Source organism: Mixophyes fleayi, chromosome 8 (genome assembly GCF_038048845.1).
Source record: "Mixophyes fleayi isolate aMixFle1 chromosome 8, aMixFle1.hap1, whole genome shotgun sequence".
Lineage (NCBI taxonomy): Eukaryota > Metazoa > Chordata > Amphibia > Anura > Limnodynastidae > Mixophyes > Mixophyes fleayi.
This window is the reverse complement of record NC_134409.1, coordinates 18,840,849-18,867,772: the sequence shown is the minus strand read 5'-3', so window position 1 is coordinate 18,867,772 and position 26,924 is coordinate 18,840,849. Positions and strand designations below refer to the sequence as shown.

General features: G+C 40.3%; 1 protein-coding gene across 1 annotated transcript; it reads right to left on the bottom strand.

The window, feature by feature from the left end:
• Positions 1 to 99: 99 nt before the first annotated feature.
• Positions 100 to 26,015, bottom strand: LOC142098998 (cytochrome P450 4B1-like). The gene is made up of 12 exons (XM_075182031.1): positions 25,790 to 26,015; positions 17,977 to 18,121; positions 17,179 to 17,223; positions 15,890 to 16,017; positions 13,311 to 13,435; positions 11,293 to 11,444; positions 10,465 to 10,571; positions 7,431 to 7,621; positions 4,984 to 5,117; positions 3,745 to 3,809; positions 2,571 to 2,653; positions 100 to 380 (listed from the first exon to the last, which is right to left on the bottom strand). The coding sequence occupies exons 1-12, from the start codon at positions 25,979 to 25,981 to the stop codon at positions 203 to 205; spliced, it is 1,545 nt and encodes a 514-aa protein (XP_075038132.1). The 5' UTR covers positions 25,982 to 26,015; the 3' UTR covers positions 100 to 202.
• Positions 26,016 to 26,924: the final 909 nt, after the last annotated feature.

Below are 26,924 nucleotides of genomic sequence, written 5' to 3'. Positions count from 1 at the left end.
TTTGATCTGAAAACACAGAAAAGATTATCAGTGCATGTGCAAGGAATGTTCTTGTGCTTTGGAGCAAAGCTTCATTATATTGAATACATAAATATTACATAAGGAAAGACATCCATTTATTATTTATTTCTCTTCAAAAAGTTTACAGTGTAATATGTATACAAATTCAAAACAACAACAAGAAAATGACAGTCTTCTATTTTCATGATTTTCTTTGTATTTTCTTCAGATTCACGTGAACGCCATTCACAGAACGTAGGACTAGCTGAGGAACTTTTAATGGTTCTTTGCCTAGGACTGGACTCAGTTCAAATCTCTGTAATGTCAGAGCAAGGGCAACTTTCATCTCATTCAGAGCAAAGTTCTGTCCAATGCAGTTTCTGGGAAGTAGGATACAGAGGTTACACTTTATTGCATATAATTATTTACACATTTCACCAAGTAAACAGCACTTGTAACAAACACTTAGTGGAGGCAGCCATTTTGGGAGCTGAACTTATATACATCATGGCATTTGGTAATACTTTCAAGATATTGCTTCAGTAATGTCACTGGTTGATATGGGTTACGGTACCTTTCATAAATGCCCTTGGTTATATGTAGTAACCCATAAAGACCAATGAGATATTATGGCCTTATGCACAATTGTACCATTAGTAAAATAAGCCGAGATAAAGCACAAAATTCTCTTTGGTGGTGTAGTAGAGGAGCATTCTAGTAGCCAATATACATCACAGAGAGCATTCTAGTGACCAATATACATCACAGAGAGCATTCTAGTGACCAATATACATTACAGAGGCATCCTAGTGACCAATATACATCACATAGAGCATTATAGTAACTCATATACATCACAGAGAGCATCCTAGTGACCAATATACATCACATAGAGCATCCTAGTGAACAATATACATCACAGAGAGCATCCTAGTGAACAATATACATCACAGAGAGCATCCTAGTGACCAATATACATCACATAGAGCATCCTAGTGACCAATATACATCACAGAGAGCATCCTAGTGACCAATATACATCACAGAGAGCATCCTAGTGACCAATATACATCACAGAGAGCATTCTAGTGACCAATATACATCACAGAGAGCATTCTAGTGACCAATATACATCACAGAGAGCATCCTAGTGACCAATATACATTACAGAGAGCATCCTAGTGACCAATATACATCACAGAGAGCATCCTAGTGACCAATATACATCACATAGAGCATCCTAGTGACCAATATACATCACAGAGAGCATCCTAGTGACCAATATACATCACATAGAGCATTATAGTAACTAATATACATCACAGAGAGCATCCTAGTGACCAATATACATCACAGAGAGCATCCTAGTGACCAATATACATCACAGAGAGCATCCTAGTGACCAATATACATCACAGAGAGCATTCTAGTGACCAATATACATCACAGAGAGCATCCTAGTGACCAATATACATTACAGAGAGCATCCTAGTGACCAATATACATCACAGAGAGCATCCTAGTGAACAATATACATCACAGAGAGCATCCTAGTGACCAATTTACATCACAGAGAGCATCCTAGTGACCAATTTACATCACAGAGAGCATCCTAGTGACCAATTTACATCACAGAGAGCATCCTAGTGACCAATATACATCACAGAGAGCATCCTAGTGACCAATATACATCACAGAGAGCATCCTAGTGAACAATATACATTATAGAGAGCATACTAGTGACCAATATACATCACAGAGAGCATCCTAGTAAAGAATATACATTAGAGAGCATCCTAGTAAACAATATACATTACAGAGAGCATCCTAGTAAACAATATACATTACAGAGAGCATCCTAATGATTAATATACATCACAGAGAGCATCCTAGTGACCAATATATATCACAGAGAGCATCCTAGTGATCAATATACATCACAAAGAGCATCGTAGTGACCAATATACATCACATAGAGCATTATAGTAACTAATATACATCACAGAGAGCATCATAGTGACTGCTGTACAAAACAGAGAGCATGCTATTGAACGATATACAATGCAGAGAGCATCCTAGTTACCACCATACAACAGAGAATATCCAAGTGACCACAATACAAAACAAAGAGCATCCAAGTGAAGGTCATACCATGCAGAGACCAGTGCACAGTCACATACATATTTCTGCTCTGCAGCCTATGCTCAGGCTGAGCTTTAGACAGGTTTCCTCCACCCTCTCCACGATGGGAGGCACACACTGAATATACACAGAGCTAAGCACATGCTCACACTCAGTATCAGCATGAGCATCAGAGGATGTGTGCTGAGACCCGATTGGAGGAACTCACTGGTGGCAGAGAGTGGCAGGGGTTGAGGGCCCCAGGTGAAGTCGCTGCCCCTATGGTAGGAGTTGGAGCACCCGATTGCTGGATTTACCATATACTCCAATGTGCCAGTCCAACCATGGCAGTGTGGGTTACATGTCTCATCATACATTTTCCGACAGATATTTGAATATGTTCCTATTATAATACATATTGAAGATTAGCTTTGTAGAATGAGGTATACCTTGGTCCCGCTGAGAAGGGAAGGAAGCTGTAGGCATGTCTATTGGATGAATTATCAGGTGAAAATCTCAGTGGATCAAAAACCTGAAAATAATATAACATATAAATCACACCACAAATATCAATTTGAACCTAAAGGTTTTTATCACAGTAAATGCCCCGAAACCAGCTGATTACCGTATTTTAAAGTAACAAGGCAATTTATTATAAAAGGATGGTAGCAGATGTCACTGATCAGTGATATCTGCTGCCATCTCAGCCTCTTCAATCACCAATGCTGTCTGCGAAAATGCCCTATTTATCAAGCTCTGAAATTCGGACCTTGACCCCCGACAGCTAACTCCATCTGAAACCGCTATATCCTATGGGGAGAGCATTACAGAAGAGGAATCTTCAGATCCCTCCCAGGCAGGCTTCACGCTCCTCCTCACATATATAAAAAATTAATATGAATTCTATCTGTAGAAACAGTGAGCTCATGACAAATATACTGATAAGAATTCTCTTTAGAAAAGTCTGTATATTATAAGGAACAGAGCTAATTAATGACATCTATATCCTTTTAATTTAGGGTAAGAAGTGAATTATCCCATTTATATTTTGATATTGTGAAATGGTTTGTAAATGGCCGTATTTTACTTTTTTATACATCTTAGCTTTTTTGAGCAGGATCTCTTGGTTTGGTCTTAGATACATTGTCCACTTTAAGTGTCCTGTCTGTAACCCAATGTACGCTTCCCCCTAACTAGCACTAAGGTAAGGTACTATTGCTGAACAAGTCACATAAGAAGTTGTGGCAGGGAGGTGTGTCTCAGCTTAGCCCCCTGATTGGATGGCCGCAAATCCCCCCCCCCCCCCCCCCCCCCCATCATGGACCACACTGAGAGACATTCCCTGTCCACAGAAGCTGCCTGTGGAACTTGTTCAACAGCATTAACTGGTGGCTGTATGGAGGTAACGGCGAGGGCCCCAAGAATCCAATGATTCAAATTCAGTCTGTGTTACTCATGTCTTGCAATTACGGTTTGACAATATTTTGAAAATGGGTGCAACATGAACAATACCAGCAAAAGTATCACATTTGTAATTAAAATGCCCCCTCCCCCCCTCTAAGAACCAAGAAATAAAAAAAATAAAAAACGAAGGACAATGCCTAAAATAGACGCCCACATTACCTCTGGGTTATCCCAAATGCTGGGGTGTCTATTAATGGAATATATGCTCAGAAAAATAGTTGTACCTGTGATATAAGTAAAAAGATAAAAGGTTTTCAAAATGTTTAACAAAGTTTGACACAAAACAGGGCTATATCACAGTTATGGGCAGTTATGTAAATTATGATTGTTACTAAATATTTTGAATACACAGATGTAAATACCATAAAATTGACATTCTAAAAAAATCATGCACTGGTTCCCCATATCAAAATATTTAATAACAATACCAATATTAATAGACAAATAAAAACTTTTTGCATGCCATTTGTAGGTTTACTTTTATCTCAACATGTATCAAGTCTCTAAAATGATATATTTTTGTAGATTTTGAAATGAGTTTTGTTAAAAATGAAAATTCTTCTATTTTAAAACAGATGTGTATAGTTGTATGCAGAAGTTTGGGTACCTCTTGTCAAATTACATTCCTCACTGAATATTAAAATTCAAATGGGAATCTTTTCCCCTGTAGTAGTCCAAATGATAATGTCAATTAAGTAATGCAGACAGATGCCGGTGACTTCATGTAATATGAGGGGTCATGAGCTGGAGGGGTCAATTTGGAATTAGTTAATCAGAAGCTGCTAGATAGTGCTACCATTAGTCATCATCATCATTACTTATTGTTGTACCAGCCCTCCAGCACCTGCAAGAGATATGTCTGAGTGGTAGTAATGACATGAACAACCTCTCTATACTGGGCCTATGTTTGCCCAACCTGGTTTCGCCTTTCCAGGTGTAAGGAGGCGTAGGTCAGTGATGAAAATGAAATACAGACAAATGCATAAGCATATTGTTTGCACATGCATAAAAACAGGTACAAGTCCACCTCTAAATTAACCCCTTAAAACTTCTGATCACAATTAAAGGTACCGTAAGTGCAGCCATGACTAGTCTGTAGACCAATGCTTAAAATCCTGTATATAGGATAGAAGTGTAGATTGAATGTATTTTCTATTTTCAGATAGACACACTGGGGCATATTCAATTAGCTTTTGGATTCGCGGTAACGCGCGTTACCGCGAAAAGTGCGCGTTCTTGCGGGTATTACGGTACCGCATTAACGCGGATTTTCATACGCAACCCTATGGGCTGCGAACGAAAATCCACGTTATTGCGGTAACGTGTATTACGTTTCGCGCCCGTTCCGGCGCGTTACCGTGAATCCAAAAGCTAATTGAATATGCCCCACTGACTGACCTTTGGGCAGGCTCCGTCCATCACAGAATGTGATTGGCTGGCTGAGCTCACGAGCCACTCCTGGTACTGGAGGATAGAGCCGCATACTCTCCTTCATACACATGGTGGTGTATGGCAGCTTACCCAGATCTTCCCTGGTAATACAAAAATGATAAATAACATTAGATAAATTGTTTACAATATATAGTGTGAATTAGCCATTAGTGTTTTTCCTAGAAATACCTTTATGTGATTGTAATGTATGGAAGGACCTGAAGAATAAAGTGACTACTTAAAAACATTGCCAGAATACGCCATTTTCTTACTCAACATGCTACCAAAACTCTTATCCATTCTCTAATCATCTCCCGTCTTGACTATTGCAACCTCCTGCTATCTGGCATTCCTGACACCCATATATTCACACTTCAATCCATACTAAATGCTGCTGCAAGACTGATCTTCCTCTCTCACCGCTCCACATCTGCTGCACCACTTTGCAAATCCCTACACTGGCTCCCTGTGTCCTCCTGAATCAAATTCAAATTATTCACCCTTACCTACAAAGTCCTCAACAACACTACCCCTGCATACATCTCAAATCTCATATCAAAATACTCTCCCTCTCGCCCTCTACCTCTGACCTGCGCCTTGACTCGTCTCTGGTAACCACCTCGCACACCCGTCTACAAGACTTCTCCCATGCTGCTCCCCACTTATGGAAACCCTCCACCACGCTCAGACTATCCCACAGCCTTCAAATTTTTAGATGCTCTTTGAAATCCCATCTCTTCCTAAATGGTGACCTTTTCCTCGATAACACTATTCATACTAATGCACCCTCACAACTATCCCAATCTCCACTCTGAAACATATTTACTCCTCTTGTTTCAGCTGTGCCCTCTTCCACTTAGAATGTAAGCTCTCTAATGAGCAGGATCCTTCATACCCTTTGTTTTCATATCTGCATTTATTTTGTCTACCTTGTATGTCTCTGTTTTATGTATGTTCTGTTTTCTCTACTGTACGGCGCTGCGGAGCACTGTGGCACCTTACAAATCTACAACAATAATAATAATAATAATACTATACTATATCTGTTACATCGCTCTGCATCAGTGACTATTGGAAGTTTACCAGTTTCAATGACACATAAAGAAACACCAATGTTATTTCCCAGCACCTAGGTGCAGATTACCACAATGTGGGGTGACTGGCAGTGGGTCAGTACAATTATTACTTCTGTCCCCCCACACATTACAATAGTCTTCAGTCTGTAATGTACTGGTCTCCATTTGCAGTGTTTTCATTACACTCATTACCTTAGCTTTTGTCACCTTTTAGTTATTTGTTTCTCCATTTTTTGGATGTTCTCTTGCTCTGAGTCCACTGTGAAAATGGATTTACTCATAATTTACACCTGTGATCCCCTCAGTCTCACCTTGCCTGTGGATCATGCTGCTTTGCTGTGCAACACTGCATAAACCTTTCCTTGCACCTTTCTGAATCCTGACCTCCGTTATGCTTCCTCACTTTCTTCAAATCCACCTGCCCTGACCTGGGCCAATTCCTGAATTCATTTCCCTGCTGTCTGCCCTGACATTGGGCTTATCTTTTATTTGGTTATCTTGTTAGTTGGTGCTTTGCTTGCTTGTTAGTCAACATTTTCCTATTAAGGCTCCCTTATGGGTCATGACCTCTGGTCCTCCCCCAGCAAAATCCAAGGCCATTAGATATTGCGTCACAAATGACCCATTGCCAGTTCACAGAGAGCCCACTTCCTCATGCAGATCTGCTCACATTATATTAATAACCTTTATACAGCACCAACATATCATACAGTGTTTTTCACTGCCTATAAAAGGCATTTTTTTGGGTGGTGCTTACAAACCAGCCTTTGCTAGATGTAAGCCCCTATACCTGGGAGATGAGTGTGTCTGATTTTAACTGCATATTTTATGGTGTTTGATGCATATAGGTCAGTGTAGGATCTGCATACAATGAGGTACTCTTGATGGGATGCAGGCTTAAAAGTTTTGATCAAAATATGAACCAGTACCTCATGTTTTTATTTTGCTAGATACACACATATTGAATGTTAAGGACAAGCGCTGACAGCAACTGTGTGTTTTTTTTTGTTTTGAATACACATGTGGGCATTTATATTACCATGCAGCCTGTTAAGCAGGTAGGTTTAACCATGATCAGGCTTCTTTCTTCTCTGTCTTTACAGATAATGTTTAATCATTTACACCAGTCACTGTGCTGGTGGAGCTTACAGTCTAATACACGTACTAATATAAACCTAACAGTATGTTTTTGGACTGCAGGAGGAAACAAGAGCACCAGTAGGAAACCCACGGAAAACGGGTAGAACATAAAAACTCCACATAGATAGTGCCCTGGTCAGAATAGAAGCCATAGCCCAACCATCTAAATATTATCTTGGAAAAAGAAAGAGTTCTCACCACTCTACTGTGTTCCTCTCACCCAGGACCTCTCTGATCTCCTCCCGGCATTTCTCCTGGTGCTCGGGGTACTTGGCCATACAGTATAATATCCAGGAGATCCCACTGGTTGTCGTATCATGTCCCTCAAACATGAATGTGTCCACCTCTGCCCGTAGATCCTCATCTGACAGACCCTGACCGTTTTCATCCTGGTAAATTATATAAAACATGTACAGTAGACAGGCGTCCTAAGAATCCACTGAAAACACACTGTAAATATGCGGATACAAGTTATATTTTATGCAACTGGAGTAAAGATACGTCGGCCATCATCACCAACTTGATAATATAACTTAGGCAGCTTTCTAAGCTAAATTAATAAATAAAAAATAAAAAGTGCTTCTAGCCTGGGCTGGTTACCAGTAATTCAGTGGGATAAAAAACATGGGGTCTCCCTACATAGACGGCAGCCAGCATCAGGTATGCCAGACTGGGCCGGTCACACTGTGAGGGGATTATTTTTCTTTTTCTATTATTACAGGACCGAAGAGAAGATTTACTATGGATTTAGGAATAAAGTGAAAAATTATGGATTTGGTTGAGTATTTATTGCAAATAAAGTATTACGATTATCAGTGTATTTATATACTATTAGAATGGAATTATTTGTTATAGGGCGCAAGGCTTTTGGGGGGGGCGCAACATTTTGGGGGGTGCAAAATTGGGATTGGGACAGGTATAAACTGAAATTCATTTTAAAATATAACTCAGTAGTTGTTCTCCAAAGTAAAAAGAAAACATGAATACGAAATGTTGTAAGGTTCTAATATTGATGTGTTCTCATGGTAAAGGCTGATGACAATGAATCACCCTTGGGCTGGTGCTTGAGAATAACCGATTAGGAGAGACAAGGATGGAGACAGGCACAGACATGACAGCCCCCTCCCCCGTCACATCCTCACCCTCAGTAGGGCTCGTTCATACCTCCATTCTGCTGTACAGTTCTGATTTTAATGAAAATTAAATGAGTGACAAAGATTTCCTTTCAGAAAGCCAAGTGAAGAAGAATTTCTAAAAAAAACGGGGACTCTGGGAATGCTGACACTGGCAGCTAATGGCTGCTATGGTTTTTTGGGACTTGTAGTTCCCAAAGTTAGCTTTTATCCATTACCCTGGGAACAATAGCTCACTATTGCCAGGAAGAGCCCTTTTGCTGTTCAGCACGGGTCTGGTTTGCTCAGTGAATGGGGAGCTGGGCTCACTTTTTGTAGGCTCGATTTCCCTAGAGAACTATATCCTGTGCTTATCAGGCTGGAGCTAGTGCCCATTATGACACGGGCACCCCACCCTCTCTGTGCAGTAACCAGCCAAGGTTATAGATTCTGGAGGTAGTTACTTTTTGGGGGGAAAGGCGGGAGAGGTTTTTTTTCTTTTATCATTTGATAATTTTTTTAGCAACATTAATGATCATCAACATGTATCCCTACACCAGATCCTAAGAGGTGTAAGTAATTTGTGCTTGCATGCCCCCACCCACCTCTCCAGGCATAAGGGCATGTGCAGTGAGACAAGCCACATTTTTACTGCTCAGAGTAAAACGTTAGTCTATCTCTAAATCACACTGAATGTCTTTAGAACAGATCAGATTTTTTAACGTAGCACATTTTATATTTAACTCTTTAAAAAATAACTTTTTATATGTAAGTTATCTTATAATTTTAAAGGAATTTGACATCCATAAAATATGTTATATAATGCTATACATTGAGAAAATCTGGCTTAAATAGAAATAACACTTTTTGTATAAAATGGTGTAATTCTTACTAAAACATCTTTACACCATTTAACTTCATTTTTCTTCAAAGCCAATTATACAGATCACACTATGACTTTTCCTAGAATTCATACCCCTGGGACACATATGTGGCTCAGGTAAAATGTCAGTGCACATGTAACTCAAGTAGAAGCAAGATATTGGAATAGATGTATCAACCTTCTAAAAAGTAAAAGTGTTGCCCATAGCAACCATTCACAGTCTACCTATCATTCTATACAATGTGCTAGATAAATGATAGCTAGAATCTGACTTGTTACTATGTGCAATACCTGCACTATTCCTTTTTTTTTAAAAGGTTTGATAAATCCACCCCAAACACTGTGCAAATACTGTTTAGGTGTCAAGGGGAGTAACATTAAATCACTGTTCAACATTGTTTCGCCATCACCAGGTGTCCCAATCTTATGTTTCGTATAGAGAAGACAGCGCCCTGTGTAATTTCCTCTATGAATATTTTATCATTAAGCTGTTGAGCCGTTGCTCACACAGGGTTGAAGGAAGACTGTCCACCTGGAGTCTTAGAGACAGAGTAACACACAAAGTTTGCCCAGACTATCCTGTTTAACAGCCAAATAGCTTAATAACAAAATCTCCATAGAGGAAATTACACAGTGCTCTGTCTTCTCTATACGATACTTTGGCTCCATTGTGGCAGTAAAGGTACGCTTCCTGAGAGACAGCGGTTCTCCATTCATTCCTATGGTGGCTATGAGATCACACACTTTGCTTCTCCTACATAGCAATACCCCTAGAATCTTCTGTTTCAACAAAATGTGGAACTAATTCTTCCCAAACCTATAATAGGAGTCACTACAATGTGTATGAAAGAGCCCATTTCATATGTCATTTAAAACGTGAAAAGTGTTCTTAAATACTATACAGAAAAAAAAAGATTGAATAATGTTACTATTCAAAGATTTGCTTGACCACACAGCATCTGAATAAAAGTTACTATGTATTGACATTTAGCCTACAGCATTGTATAAATTACAATATAGATGATGCTAATGGTGATCGCCCTATATCATTATGACTCAAAACCTCTTATTTCATGATTTCTAATGATACAATAGCTATATAAATCTTTTTTGTTGCAGCATACAGATGACCCCCACCCCTCATAGACCAAGATCTTTTCATGAACTGAATGGTGCCATCTTGTGGTTTGTTGTATTAGTGCAGCGGTAAGAGAATTGAAAGGCTTAAGCTCAGTACCTTGGCAAACAAAAGAATGTCCAGAAAATCCAAGTGTCGCTTCTGCTTGACCTTCTCAAGTTCAGTCTCGTGTTTAAGAGATGCTTTTCTTTGTTTAATTACTTTATCTATTAATAAAACAATGTGATGCAGTTATTACTTTAAATAAGAATATAAAATGTCAGAACTGTACGGTGGCAGAACTACTACTACTGCAGGTGGTGTGGCTACTACGGGACACAGAGGTGAGGGAGGCTTGGCAATACTGGGTCACCCTCCAGAGATCCCTGCTCTGCTCCACTTAACAGACCTACACACAATCCCATCAGGCCCCCGATCTGCTCTTCTATGGGGGCGTAGAAGGTTGAAGCAGCAACATTAGGCCTTCCCCTGATTTTGCTATGGGGCCCATTCATGCTGCATTTCTCTCTCTTTTACATCATTTGTGTTCTGTCCCTAGCTTCAGAAGGTCTCACTGGGCCAGATTTAATTCCTGCCCCGAGGGAAATTCATAATGTTGTATTTGCTCATATAGGAATTTAATAGAAATGACTGCAGACTAAAGACTTATTTTTTCACTTAAATTATCTTTGGAAAACTCAGGGCACATGTCTTCTCCCCTGATACTGTCCTGCCATATCCCTAAACCGCCCAATTTGCCCTGACCACCCCATATGCTACACATAATTGACTCATTTTGCTTAGGGTGTCACAAGAGATGGACTGCACAGTAAAATAACATAAGTTTACTACTTATTAGTTTATAAGCTTATTAGAATATTTTGATCGCCACCTCTCTCCCCAGCAAATTGAAAAGTGAAAAAAACACAATGTTAACTTTATACTCACCCGTGTGTTGATGCACTATCGTCAGTGCTCTCCGGAAGCGGAATCCATGGGGACTTAGGTAGTAGATGAAGTCATTATGATATGGGAAACATCGGGTCCTATGCTCCACCAGGTAGGAGAGCTCAAATACAGCTTTAGTGTAGTCATTTTCACTGCAAGTGGAGAAAAATAAAATAAAATTTGATGAGACGTTTATCATAGAGAAAGTAGTATATTATGGATACCAGGTGTCAAATTTAATATTATCGTCTATGCAGCACTGAAGTTAGTATTTAAAATGTTTTCCCGATAGTGATAGCAAGACCATACATAAAATGCAGTTATTTTGAGAACATATTGTTTGTCATAGTTTAAAATAATGCAATAGTTTTTAAAAAATCTTTATTATTATTACCATTTATTTATATAGCGCCACTAATTCCGCAGTGCTGTACAGAGAACTCACTCACATCAGTCCCTGCCCCGTTGGGGCACCGTCTAAATTCCCCAACACACACGCACACACACAGACAGACAGACAGAGACTGACAGACAGGCACACACAGACAGACACACAGACTAGGGTTAATTTGTTAGCAGCCAATTAAACTACCAGTGTGTTTTTGGAGTGTGGGAGGAAATCTGAGCACCCAAAGGATACCCACGCAAACACGGGGAAAACATACAAACTCCTCACAGATAAGGCCATGGTTGGGAATGGAACTCATGACCCCAGAGCTGTAAGGCAGAAGTGCTAACCACTAAGCCACTGTGTTGCCCATCATCATCATCATTTATTTATAAGATGCCACAAAACTCTGCAGCACCTGACAGTATAACAAGTAATACAAAAATATGCCATACGAAGAAATAGAATAAGGACATGCAAGGATGATGGAGAAGGTGTGAACTTGAGACAGAAGATAGAGAGGATTTTGCTCATAAACTCTAAAGGGAGAAGGGGAATCTGAGAAAAAAGGAGCATGTGGGATGAGAAATTAGCTCATAGTAGGCAGAGGAAGTAGTTAGACGTAAGATAGGATAGGCTATGGTTTTGGATTTTGGTGGTGGAATGGCCTATAGATTTGGATTTTGGTGGTGAAAGGGAGTCAGTATAGGGATTTGCAGAGTGTTTTGGACTTTGGTCCCAAATATATTCTTGCAATGTTTTGAAGGAGGACGCGGCATGAATGTGCAATGGACTGGATGTTTAGAGAAAAGCTGAGGCTGAGTCAAGGATGACACCAAGGCAGGTGCCATAGGTGACTGGGGAGAGTGTAATGTTTTCAATGGTGAGGGAGACTAGATGGGGCAGTTATGACACTGGGAACAGAGAAGATGATGAGCTCAGCTTTGGACATGTTGAACACTAGGTAGCATTGGGACATCCGAGTGGGCATGGAGGAGAAGCAGTATGAATATAGGGGAAAAAAAGAAGGTGAGAGGTCAAGGGATGGGACATAGATTTGAGTGTTGTCTGCAAACATATGGTTGTGGAGACCGAATTAGTTCACTGAGAGAAGTGATATAAAGGGAGAAGAGCAGAGGGTCAAGAACAGAGCCTTGAGGTACCCCAAATAATAGAGGAAGTGGAGAAGAGGATGTTCCTGAATGAGTAATAACGAAATAGCATTCAGAAAGGTAAAAGGTGAACAAGGAGAGACCAGTACAGTTAAGACTGCACAGGAAAAGAGGGCGGTCGGCTGTACTGAAAGTGGCAGAGGGAAAAGTTACCTTCTGCTGTGAGCAGATCATTTGTCACCTTAGTGGGAAAAGTCTCACTTGACTGTAGAGGGCGAAAGCCTAATTGCAGATAAGAATAATCTTGTCAAGCTGGCCAATGCACCAAGATTTACATAAAGTAGTCACGGTGTTCCGGCTTTTCTCTGTAATCGGAATGGTGGCTCCAATCTAAGAGGTCCCATACCTGTGCTCTGGACTGTTTTTTTCTGATGACATGTGATTAGTGCAAATCCTAGAGCACTACCATTCTGAAAGAACATTGTTTGAAGACCACTAAGTCCTCACCAAGTACCAACCTGTTATTCTGGCAGCTGCTATGGTAACTGAAGGCACATTTCATAATGGTGTCCAGGGCCATGAGGCAGACATGATTGAAAAGCTCCACTGGCTTCTGATCTGGGACCAGCTTCTCCCATTTGTCCTAAACAAGATGCAATATCAAAATATTAAATTACATTTGTAGGAACCTGGAAATCTGGTTAACTGTACATCAACACACAGCCCAAAATATACTATATATTAAAACAAAAGCTGGAATTAATAACAGTACATCAGAGCGATAGTTTACATTATATATGTGCCACAAACACAGAGTTAGACTAAAACATTCATGGAATTTACTTAGCCTGTTTCTGGTTGGAATTTGTGCATGTGGTGATGATTTGATTGGATGTCTGGGAAGGTATTTAATGTAGTTAGCCCTGATCGTCTGGCCTGTGTCCAGTGAGGTGCCCAGAGTAAAGTGGTGATACATGTCCCTGGGTTCTGGTCTTGGTAGTTAAACAAGTGTAAGGGAGAGAGGGAGAAAATACAAAGTGGCAAGAATGGCGTAATTGAATAGAGAAAAGAAAAATGAGCACACAGTTTACAGGGTCAGGAGTTTAATAGTATATATATATATATATCTAGGGGTAAATGTATTAATGTCCGGATTCTTCAACTCCGACGTGTTCAGCGTCTTCGGCGATTAAATTTAAAGCGGCGCTGCATTGTGAGGGGAAGTTTCCCTTTACAATGCAGTGCCGCTTTAAATTTAATCGCCAAAGACGCTGAACACGCCGGAGTTAAAGAATCCAGACATTAATACATTTACCCCCTAATATATATAAGCCTAGTGGCGTGTGTTAGTCTGTGTGTGTGTGTGAAAAAAAAAAAAGCTGCAGCGCCACCTGCTGGGTGGAGTTATACACTCACCTACTAAATTCTTAGTGTGTGTGAAAAAAAAACTCAGAAAGGGCTGAAATTTGGTATACTAAGATGTTTTTAATTTGTTAATTTAATTTGTTAATTGTTAAAAGTGTTTATAAAGATTTTAAAAAAATATATATATATTTCTTGAAGGAGAAGTGACAGTTGGGAGTGGTTGGTGGTTGCCGGGGGTGAAAGTTGGGAGTGGTTGGTGTTTGCCGGGGGTGAAAGTTGGGAGTGGTTGGTGGTTGCCGGGGGTGACAGTGGGGAGTGGTTGGTGGTTGCCGGGGGTGACAGAGCGAGAGGAGTATGATACTCAGGACCGCTAAGAGAGATCCCTGTGTCTGGATAGACATCTGGATAGATGTGGCGATAAAGATGAAGGATGAGGTGATGGAGAAAAATGATGAGGTGGTGACATGTGGACAAAACCACGTTAAAAAAGGGCGCTTGCGTCGGGAAGTAACGCTCTTCCCCTGAGGAGGCCTGGGCTAGGCCCAAATGCATGACAAGAACCTTTTTAACACCTTAAGTAGCTTGATTTGACTAGAATGTATGAGTATCATGCACGGGTTAACTTGTGTATATATATATATATATATATATATATATATATATATATATATATATATATATATATATATATATGACTGTTGAGTAGTATATTGGGGTATAGGTGGTGAAAAATGTGAACTGATAAGGTGAAAGGGATGATACTAAAGTGTTACAATAAATAGTAGTAATAGGAGTCACAAAAAATACAGGGTGTAGAATTAAAGAGAATTATAAAATGAAAATAACAGAAAATGGATAAATAAATATTAAATAAATCAGTGACATATTATAAATAATATAGCATCATACTGTGATGGTGCAGTGCTTGTATCCTAATGCAAGGTTTTGACCTCTGAACCTACTGAATATATCACAAAATGCCAAAATGCGTTTGAAAACTACAAGCGTGTTTGAAAACTACAAGCGCCACAATGCAAACTATAACATAACCAGTATAAATATATACACATACACACACATATATATATATATATATATATATATATAATATTTATTTATTAATTTATTGACCCATGTTTTGTGGTATTTCAAATTTGTTTATTTACCTTTATTTCCACATTCACTTCTATTACTACTATTCCCTGTAAAACTGTAATATTCTTTTTTATTATTATTTTACACTTTCTCTCTTTTTCTCTTGCACTATTATAATCAAACTACTTGATTTATTGTCTTTTATTACTGACCTACTCTGACTTTCATTCAACGATCACAACTGGAACCCGGGGACCAGTCCTTACCTATTTGCTCTGGACAACCCACCAGACATTGACCAGAGGATCAAAACCAACCATTCTAGATTCCCCCAACCACCCTCTCCGCAGATATCCAACCTAAGGAACACAACATGCATGAATTGCACCCAGGAACAAGCTATGTATCACCTCTTACTCCATTCTAGGTGGAGATCCATCGTGTTTGTAGTACACACACCATTTCCCATTAGCAAAGCGCAAAGATCACAATACTGTATGTTTATTAATGCATTTATGTGAATTTATTTGTTCTCAATATAACTTGCAGTTATTATAGTCAATGTATCAAAAAAAACAGCTATTAAATAGCCACCATCAAATTATAGTCAATCCTTCCAAAATAATTTGTCTCTTACCAGCATGGTGTTAGCACAATCTGACATCAGTCTGATATACGGCTTCAGAACATCGTAATGGAATGCCGGAGTCAGCAGCTTGCGGTGCTGGAACCATTTCTGTCCTGATAACACCAGCAGCCCTTTCCCTGAGTGGCACAAACATAGTATTTAGGTCTAAGCAGTTGACATATATAAAAACCAGAGCTATAGTTAAATAATGTATAGGGTTTGGTATAGAGTTGTACTAAAGGCTGTTGCACATTGAAAGAAAATGTGCTTTACCGCACTGCGCATGCACAAAATATGACTCACCAGCACCAGTGCTGTAGCTTGAGTTAGTTATTACTACAGCAGGAGGACAATGACCATAGACCTCCTAACAAAGTTCCACCTATACTTTGTCAAGCGGGGCTGTTCACACTACAACAGGGAGACCCCCAGTGTGGGGACCCCTGTAATGCTCCACTCCAGATACTTGAGAATTGGTGCCCAAGTTTACTCATACGTCAATGGCATGGTAAATGGGGAGAATCTTGAATGGTGGGTGGAGCCCTTGGCACTAGGCTAGTTACATTGTTGCCTATGCCTCTAGAGTGAGCAAGAAGAGGAGGCAGGTCAAGGCTGGGGGCATTTCTCAGCCCCAGCCGCACACTTTTCCAAAAGGGGCTGGGAAGAACCACCTCAACTCATAACAACCAAGGGAGTATTTGCTACTTTCCTAACTCTACACAGCTTCAGATGAATCCAGGAACAACCTGTCCCCTCAGATTCGGAAGAGGACTTTTATTAAACCCTGGTCCACCAAACTGCATCAGATAGGGACCCTAAGCAATGTCTATGTAATTAGTTATTTGTACCTACTGGTTCCTAATTTATCAGAGGAACATGTAAGATCTTCATTTGGAGTTTGCTATCACAGCAGTTCCAACACTCCTTATAGGAAATAATGAATAGAAAATTGAAGATTGTTCTTCAGCAAAATTTAGCTTATAGCAGACTATTTCTTGTTATCAGTGTCACAAACTATCACTGGTCATTGCATCAATGTAAACATAGTGGGATTGGACAACTCACTCTTAATAATTGTAGAGAAGATGGAAACTTGAGGGAGATATTGACCTTGATAACACACCTGCAAATATTCACAAATTCAGGGCAAAAATTGAACTCAGCTTGACCCAACTGAATATTATACAATTGACCATATCCCTTTTGGCCACTGAAAATCAGGACTATGGGCAGTTAGATCACAAAGTTCTGAGGAGTTTAGTGTAAAATATTTATAATGAGAGTCTCATGTTACATACCTATCCATGGTGTTATGAAGTAATAGGCAAAGTTATCCTTTGGATCTGTAAGAAAACAGTTTTATAGTTTAAGAAATATTCATGGTACATGGAAAGTATAACAATGTTTGATATACAATTTTTTACGTTATAATTTATAATTGTTTGTCTTATTCTACAAAAGAACAGGTCAGAGGTAGAAATAGTTTCATTAAATATTTAGGCCTCTGCAACTACACATAAAAATATGGTATCTCATCTCCTCTCTTCAGCGAGCAGAACAGCAGCACAGCTAACAGAACAGAGACTGTCTGGCTTCCAGGACCCATTCTGTTCATGAGATGCTCACCACCGCTCCTAGCAATTAAGTATTAATCATTACGTTTCAAATCTATGGGCGCTTGACTTCTTGTGTTAAGCACTTGACTTCAAGGTGTGTAAACTGTCCAATCGGTGCTCTCAACAAAACAGGTGTCAAGAGCATTGAGACTCCAAATTCATATGTCTATATGACCAATACTGAATCGCAGGGGTGGTCAACCTGCCTGTCGCTAAACTAAGTAAATCAGTAGGCTGAGTATTGATTCATCTAACAATAAGGCTTCCGCCCTCTGGTTGGTTCATTTGAAGAGGACCATAAAGACCGATTATAATTGTTTCAATGACCAAGAGGTGATGGAAAGTTCTGTGATGCACATTAGAGATAAATTTGTAAAAATCCATTTGAAATGTGATGAAAACCAGGAAAAACCATGAATCATGACAATGTCTCCAAAATGCATCTAGAAAATATACAGCAGAACCAATGTTACTTCTTACCCTGCCTGGAGACAATGGCCTTTGCATAGTCTGGGTGACAAACAACGAGAGAAGCAAAGAACTTTCCAAACCACATAGGGAACGCATATCCATATTGCCTGCCATATCCAGCCACAATGTCTAAATCATTCCCATCTTGTTTAAACTGTTAAAAGACAAAAAGAAGAGACAGATAAAAACCACCAAAAAATGTCTATTGCTCCCAATATACCATACTGTCACAAAACATAGTTTAGACACCATGAATCCTATCCTGGCTGCCATGGGGTTCGATGAAGCTGGTCTGTCTGCTACGGAGGGCCCCACTTTGCTTTTCTGAGAATTCTCCCTCGCCTGGCTTCCATTTTTTTGCAACTCTAAGCCACTTTTGGTGTCACCACGCTCCCCTCATAGCTGGAGTGGTCTATGCACAACTGATGACCACATCTTATCTATGTAAAATAAATAAATAAATGCTACCAGTAATTAAAGACAGATATGTATTTTCTAATACAAATACATATAAAATTAGAAAGAAAATAAAAAATGATATTGCATTATATGGTGAGACATTAGTAGGCTGGCTTCCATTCTACATCCGGGACTTCCCAGAAATCCAGGATCGCCAGAAATTATGGTTTGTGTTTCATATTTAGTTATGCCATGCAAGGTTACTGATAAAGAAATAACATAGGACACATATAGGTATATTTATACACCTGCCGTCAGTGTAAAGTATTCTATTTAATTTTTGCTTTGCACCATGTTCTATGACATATTTTAATTACCGACCCAGGTACAAACATTAATGTCACAGCAGGGCTACAGTTTTACCACTTCATATTTCCTATGTAGAGGTGAAACAGTTGCAGAAATTCCTATTATTAGGCATACCTGCGGTAGCTGCCCCCCTCCATTTATATCCACTACTGGAACAACAAAAGATTGAGATCCTAGTTGGCCAATTGAAGGGATCTGCTTTAAGGGAAGTTGAGACGTGGCCCATCAAGGATTAGGAGAATGTAAATCAAAATATTGAAAACGTTACCCACCATCTTTGATACACTTAATGTATCAGAACTTAAGATGCGTTTTAATGCCAGAGAGCAACAGCCAGGCAAAACCCTGCGGGAGTTTGCGCTCAGTCTGCAAGAGATCCTGAAGGAAATTCAGAGTTATGATCCCACTGAAGTTAGACAGGTGGATGAGACTTTAATAAACCAATTCACTGAAGATGCATATGAAGAAACCCTGAAGGTTCACCTGCGTATGCTCAGACAGCAAGATTCAGCTAACAACTTCTCAGTGTTTAAGGAAACCGCCATCCAAATTTTGGGCTCTGACCCAGGTAAAGAGAGTACTCAGATTTAAAGAAAAAAGCAACCTTGCTGAACCCAGTCACATGAGAGATGCGAACCTTGACTTGATCCAAGAAACCAAAGGACCCAAACTGTTATGCCGAAACCAGTCAGCACCCTAATGGGACAAATGTCTGACCTTCTCCGTGAAGTCGGCATAATAGGCAGGGAGTTACAACATGTCAAGAGTCAACAGGCACAACACAAAGCAAAGAGCGAGTGGCATCAGGTGAAACGTCAGCACTACGAAAATCCGCTGGATCTCCCCAGGTATGCCGTAAGACTGTAATCTGAACAGTTTGATTGACAAGGAAGACCCATTTGCAGGCGCTGCAATAGGAGTGGGCATGTAGAACGAAACTGCCGATCAAACGAGCCTATAAACTGCGAAGTCCTGAGGCAGAGTACTGACCCTCGGGAAGAACATCACCAGTAGGTCCACCCCACGGGGAGTGGTGGCCCCGATACATCGGCCACTGACCCAACGTCACCGTTCAAATTAATGGGATCAACATCCCTGCTTTCTTGGATACAAGCTCCCAGGTCACGACAATCCAGTTGGAGAAATTCAAGCAACATTGGAGGAAGGAAGTACTGACCCTGCCACCTCCTGCCTGGCTAAACTTGCTGACCGGCATCGGTCTTAGCATCACCTGCCAGGGTTATTGGGAAGCTGATTTAAAGATAGGACAGACTGTTCTGCAAAAATAAGGGTGTATTATATTACAGATGTCCGGAAAGGGAGACTGTGTTGTGTGCCTCATGGCTGAACCATCCATACTCAAAGATCGGAACTGGTCGGGGGTGAACTTCTACATAAAGAACCGTATAACAGCTTTAAAGAGGGATCAAAGTTGTTGAAATGATGCAAAGTGGTTGAACAGGACTGTAGCCTCCATGACTAAGTGTCGGTGTAAGTGGGCATGTGGCTGTCAAGACACACAAAACTTTCCTTACCATTGTTATTGTTTATTCATTTATGTATGCGGGAATGTGGATGTCCTCAGACAGTCAAAATTAATTGATACATGACACTTTCCCCATCTTGCAGTCTGTGTCAGTACTTTATGCAAAGTTAAAGTGCAATTCTCATGTGGTAACTCTGGTGGCAAACCTCTCCTATACATACCCCTATGATTGTTCTGTCGAAAGGACATTAGGAAAGGGGAATGCTTTATTGTATGGGTGATTTTAATATAGCACCTGATCCCAAATTGAATCGCACCTTGATGCTCTCCAGACAATCACTTGCCTCCTTCTCTACTCTCTCTTCTGCCTTTTCCCAACTACTAGCAGAATATGACCTATATATTGTATGGAGGGCTAAACATCCTGGTGAAAAGCACTTCAGGTATTTCTTACACATTCACAACTCATACTTAACCAGAAATGTTACACCCTGTGGAATAGAGCCAGCAAACTTTTGTTATGTAAGTTACGAGGGAGCAATGCCAACAATCGGATCAAAGCTTTATATACTGATCAGGGTGTTCACATTTCTAACACCTTGGACACTGCAAACCAGTTTGCTGCCTATTATGAACGCCTTTACAATCTTAAGTCTTACCAGTCATTGTTCCAACCCTCTGTACTGTAGAGGCTATCAATGATTTTTTAGCTGCAATCAATCTCCCTCCTTTGCCCCTGATGAAGTTTCGTCTTTATGTTCAGACTGGACGGAGGAAGAGGTTAAGGATGCCATTAAAACAATGACGTGGGGTAAAGAGTCGGATCCTGTCGGCTTTACGCATGGATTCTATTTCACCTTTCAGTCTTGACTAATCCCGATTCTAACGGAGCTTTTTAATAATGCTGCTTGTGATACATATTTCAAAGAGGAGATGCTTGCAGCTCAAATAATCACAATACCCAAGCCTAGTAAAGACCCACCACACTGTAACAATTACCGGCCTATCACACTTCTGAATTCTGATTCAGAAATATTTACTAGACTTATAGCTAATAGACTAAATCCCATCTTGACTCATCTCATTAATCAGGATCAGGTGGCAGGCGGGCACCAAACAACATAAGAAGGGTTATTCAATTGTATTGCAACTCATGCTGCCAGTTCCCAACCTCTGCTGTTGCGCTCATTGGATGCTGAAAAGGCATTTGATAGGACCCACTGGGAATACCAGTCTACCGTCCTGACTAAATTTGGACTCAGTGGTTTCTTTCTCCGGGCAATGTACACCAGGGGGTAAATGTATCAAGCTGAGAGTTTTCCGGCGGGTTTGAAAAGTGGAGATGTTGCCTATAGCAACCAATCAGATTCTAGCTTTCATTTTGTAGAATGCACTCAATAAATGATAGCTAGAATCTGATTGGTTTTTCAAACCCACCGGAAAGCTCTCAGATCGATACATTTACCCCCAGGTCTTCAGCCCGGGTCTTCAGCAATGGGTTCCTCTCCTCTACTTTGAAGATTACAAATGTCATTAGACAGGGATACCCCCCCCCCCTCCCCACTAATTTTTGCCTTGGCTATAGAGCCCTTGGCTGAAAGAATTATAGCATCTGATTCCATCAGGGGGTCCCAGATTGGTAACATGCTCCATAAATTTGCCTATTTGCGAATGATGTCCTTTTGTTTATAACTGAACCCAAGACCTCACTGCCTGCTTTGTGCCAAATTCTGCTAGACCACTCTGAACTATCTTACTATAAACTAAACCTCTTCAAATCTGAAGCTCTGGGGGTTGGAATTACACAGGAATAATTTACCCAATCTTACAAATTTCAGTGGTGTACTTCCTCTCTGTGGTACCTAGGGATACTACTTTCACCAAATCCTCTGACTGTTATTGAGTGTACTTACTTATCGCTCTTACAACAATTTGAGGTTGGGCAGGATACATTAAAGATGAAATTGCTCCCAAAGATCCTGTATCGTTTCTGCTCTATCCCTTATATAGTTCTTAAAAAGCTTCTTAACAAATTTTACTCTATAGCTTTAAATTTTGTTTGGAGAGGTAAGCACCCAGACTTGCTAGGGATTGCCTGTATCGCTCCAAACTGAAAGGGGGTCTTGCCGCTCCCAATCTGAAAGTCTACCAACAGGCCTCCCTGTTGGACCAACTTACAGATTGGGTGGCCTCTCTCCCTCATAAAGCATGGGTAACCACTTGTTACCATAACTCTTCTTCATTCCTTTTAGAGGTCCTATTGTGGCTGGATAAGGTAAGTAGACCAATATCTAGTACCACCCTGTGAAGTATCACTGACTACTTTGTTGTTTGGGATAAGATGTGGATTTTGACCCAAGAGTTTCTTCTCCCTTTTTTCGGTCTTTCCATAATAGCTTTAACAAAGTTGATCCCAAACCTTTGACTAGATCTTTTGCATAGTTTGGAAGCTGTTAGGATACAGGATCTGTTTGAGGGTGGTTCTCTTATGTCCCTACTCAAGACTATTATAAATATTTACAGATCCACCACTGGATACAGTAGCTGCCAACACGTCCCTCCTCTATGATGCCCCCTCCCCCATGTGAGACTGCTTTTCTCATCTTCCTCCCATTATGGTGGTATCTCGTCATAGTATAATACTCTTTTAACCCCTGCTGAATCCCATTAATTACCAATTCAGACTCAATGGGAGGCACGTTGGCAAACATCTCTCTCTGATGGAGACTGGGAATAAATATTCTGCAATGTTTACAAAATGTCTAGGTGTATTAACCATTCAGAGATGTTGTTTAAGGTAATCCTTAGATCTATGTCACTGGGCATATACTCATCATCATCATTTATTTATATAGCGCCACTAATTACGCAGCTCTGTACAGAGAACTCATTCACTTCAGTCCCTGCCCCATTGGGGCTTACAGTCAAATTCCCTAATATAGACACACACTCACACACAGACATAGACAGACAGGGAGACAGACAGACAGGGAGGGAGACAGACGCGCAGACTAGGGTCAATTTTTGATAGCAGCCAATTAACCTACCAGTATGTTTTTGGAGTGTGGGAGGAAACCAGAGCACCCGGAGGAAACCCACGCAAACACAGGGAGAATATACAAACTCCACACAGGTTACTCATTGCAACCAGGGAGGTCAAAGTCCTACACTGGCAGCACCCAACTCCACCTCCTCTTTCTAAAACTATTGCCAAGATTCAGAGCAGTTATATTATGGAGACCATTGGGTTCAACTTCTGTGTTCTCCCCTTTGATGAAATAGAACCCATGGTATGATTTCTATGTGGATAATCCAGCCTCACCCGATTTACCCATATCAGAGTATAACTGATTGCTCCAGATATGTGAAATGATTTAATTGCTTAACTCTGGAATATTACTGCCAGGTTAGATGTGTCTCCCCTTCTCACCTCCACCAACCCCCCTCACACCCACTTCTTTTTTCTTTCCCTGATGCATCCCCTTGACTGGTTTCTGTATTTTCCTCTAGGCTATAATACCATCTTTCTGTTGTTGATTTTATTTTCTTTATTCTGTATTGTATAAAATCTTTACTACAAAAATACCAAGATTAAAAACAAAATGACGGCCCATACAACCAGCTTCTGTGCTAGCAGACTGACTGGCCTTCATGAATTTGCAGATTTGTGCCTATTAAAAACTAGAGATGTTCACTGACCCCCGTGTTTTGGCTTTGGTTTTGTTTTGGATCTGGATTAACTTCGTGTTTTGGTTTTTGTTTGGGCAAAACCACACTTGCGTGTTTTGGTTTTGGATCCCTATATTTTTTTCTAAAATCCCTATTTTTTTCTAGAATCACATAATTTGTTTTTTTTTTTTTGTTCCCACATTATTATTAACCTCAATTACATTAATTTCCAGTCATTGCCAGTCAATTTTTGTCAAGTGACAAGAACACAGCTACCCCTGTTTCTGTGTGAGCAATGGCACTGAAGATTGGAGAGCGACAAGAACACTGCTACCCCTGTTTCTGTGTGAGCAATGGTGCAGGATCTACTGGGGTGGGAGGTACTTATGGAATCTAAAACCCGTGACATCCGACAATGCAACAATGATGTTTTGCCTCCCTTCAGATCCTAGGATGCGCAAAAGTACCGAGCCGGCTCGTGAGCCTACTCGAATCCCCTAAGTTCAGATGGGCTCGGTTTTCAGAAAACCGAGCATGTATATTAATAACCAGCAATATTGTTGAGTGGCAGACAAGTAGTTAATAACAGGTCACAAGAAAAAAACGTTTTCAGTCTCACACGTTCTCAAATAGTTTTTTCTTCAATAATTACTTCTCTAGAAATCATTTTGTTGCTGTACAAGTCCAAGGCAGATATATAAACAGGAGAGCAAATACAATATCTAAGTAATAGCCTGAAGTTTACAGTTTTGTGTTTTGAAGTACATCTTATTGCTTATCTCTGTTTATGTGATTAAAGTTCAACACAGGATATGTAATCAGCTTTTCTACACCTTGTTTATAGAATGGAAGGTTAAATATGCAGGTAATGTGATCACCTGTATGTCTCCAGTCACAATCCCAGCATGCAGTTTTGCACATTATGAAATTTTCATCTGTAATGCCATATATAGAGCAGTAGATTATTTTATTGCTGTACAACCTTAAATCAAATACATTAACATGACAGCAAATGCTGGGGTCATGAGTTCGATTCCCGACCTAGAAATTATCTGTGTGGAGTTTATATGTTCTCCCCGTGTTTGTGTGAGTTTCCTCCAGGTGCTCTGGTTTCCGCCAACACACCAAAAAAACATACTAGTTAGGTTAAATGGCTGCTGACACAATTAACACTAGTCTGTGTGTATTAGGGAATTTAATCTCCAATGGGGCAGGGATTTATATGAATGACAAATATTCTCTTAACAGCGCAGAGGAATTGGTGGCGCTATATAAATAAATGATGATTGTCACAGAGACCAGACTCTGCTGACTCCCTTAATCTGATAATTTATTAAACAATCAAACAGTCATACAATATATCACCTCTATTCCCCAACACAGACACCCACTTCCACACCTCTCACCTGCCTCCATCTACGTATAAGACCCTTAGAAAACCTATGACTTAATTACCCAATTGCTTACCAGGGTTTCCCAAACCCAGTCCTCAGGGCTCCCCAACAGTGCAGGTTTTCTGGATCACATGTGACATAATTAGGACCACCTGTGGATCTGTTACAATGTGTCAGTCAGTAATGAATACACCTGTGCTCCAGCAAGGAGATATGGAAAACCTGCACTGTTGGGGAGCCCTGAGGACTGGGTTTGGGAAACCCTGGCTTACACTCTGAGCTCTGCTAGCTGAAAGAGTTAACACTTTCCCCACTGGTATTTAAAGGGTTAGCACAGCCTAACAATCAACCTCTTCTAAACAGGCAGTGAATTCATTTAGAGCATTAAGGACATCACTTATTACATTTCAGATTTAATGCACAAAAAGAGTACAATGCAGATTATAAAAACAATTAATAAAATGAATGAGTTAACAATCACCCAGGATCCATAACATCCCCATACCTCATGAGCATTGCCATACAGCCAGTGTTGTTTAGGACCAGGGAAAGCAGAGAACACTCTATCCAGCTCCCAGGATCTCAAATACAGCTTAGAGACTTTGAACAGCAAATACAGGACACAGACCCAGGCTGCCCAGTGACAGAGCTCAGGGACACTCAGAGAGAAGAGTCCTGGCAGTACAGAGGATGCCATGTCTGATATACACTACACTCTGTTCTACACATCCAGTTATATAAATGTTATTGACAGAAGGAGAGAACGTCCCAGGAATCCAAATGATAGGACAATGAGTAGAGTAGGAGGAGAGGAAAGCTACAGGAGGGTGTAGACACAAGCAAATAATCACAGAAGCCAGAAAGCAGTGAATAATTTAGTACCATAGAGGAAACTTATAGTGATAATGTTTTTGTGTCTGTAAATATTTTAATCAATCTTATGCCAAGCAGGTGTGCATAAGGATTATTGTGAACAACAAATTCTGACCACAATAATGTTTGCTGTTTGAAGTCAAAATGTATTAAAAAATACTTTATGATTCAAGATTTTCAAACATCTTTACAGCTGAAACATTTTGTAGAGAAAATATGTACTTCAATGAGAACCAACGTTGAATATTAAACTGAAATCTTTCTTTGTCACATACACTCATTCACACATATTTCTTTGCTAACATAACATATCCGAGTCAATGTTCTATGAGCTCTTGCTCTTTCCAGGTTTTACGCTTAGTGGTAGATTTACTAAAACTCCCGATTGGTGTTGATTTTAAATAGCTACAAAACACCGCCCCCCCTGTTACGAGTCGCGGCAGTACTCACAGCCGCCGCGACTCGCTTCCTGGGCTCCCCTGCATCCTGGCCGTCACCTTGACGACCAAGGCAACGGTCGGACACTTGTTCTCAGCGCCGTGTCCCGGCAATGAAAGGAAGCCGGGCGCGTGCGCAAATTCCCCTCGCTAGCCTGCGGGCTAAATAAGCTAATCAATTTAATCAGATGCAGGGGGCTGTGGATTCTTCAGAGCTAGTCTCTGATTGGCTGCTTTTAGTATTTAAGGCAGGGAGGGCTTAGCCTCCCTGCCGGTTGTAGCGTCCTAGTTTGGTACTTGTGCTGACCTGTTCTGATATTCTGCTGGATT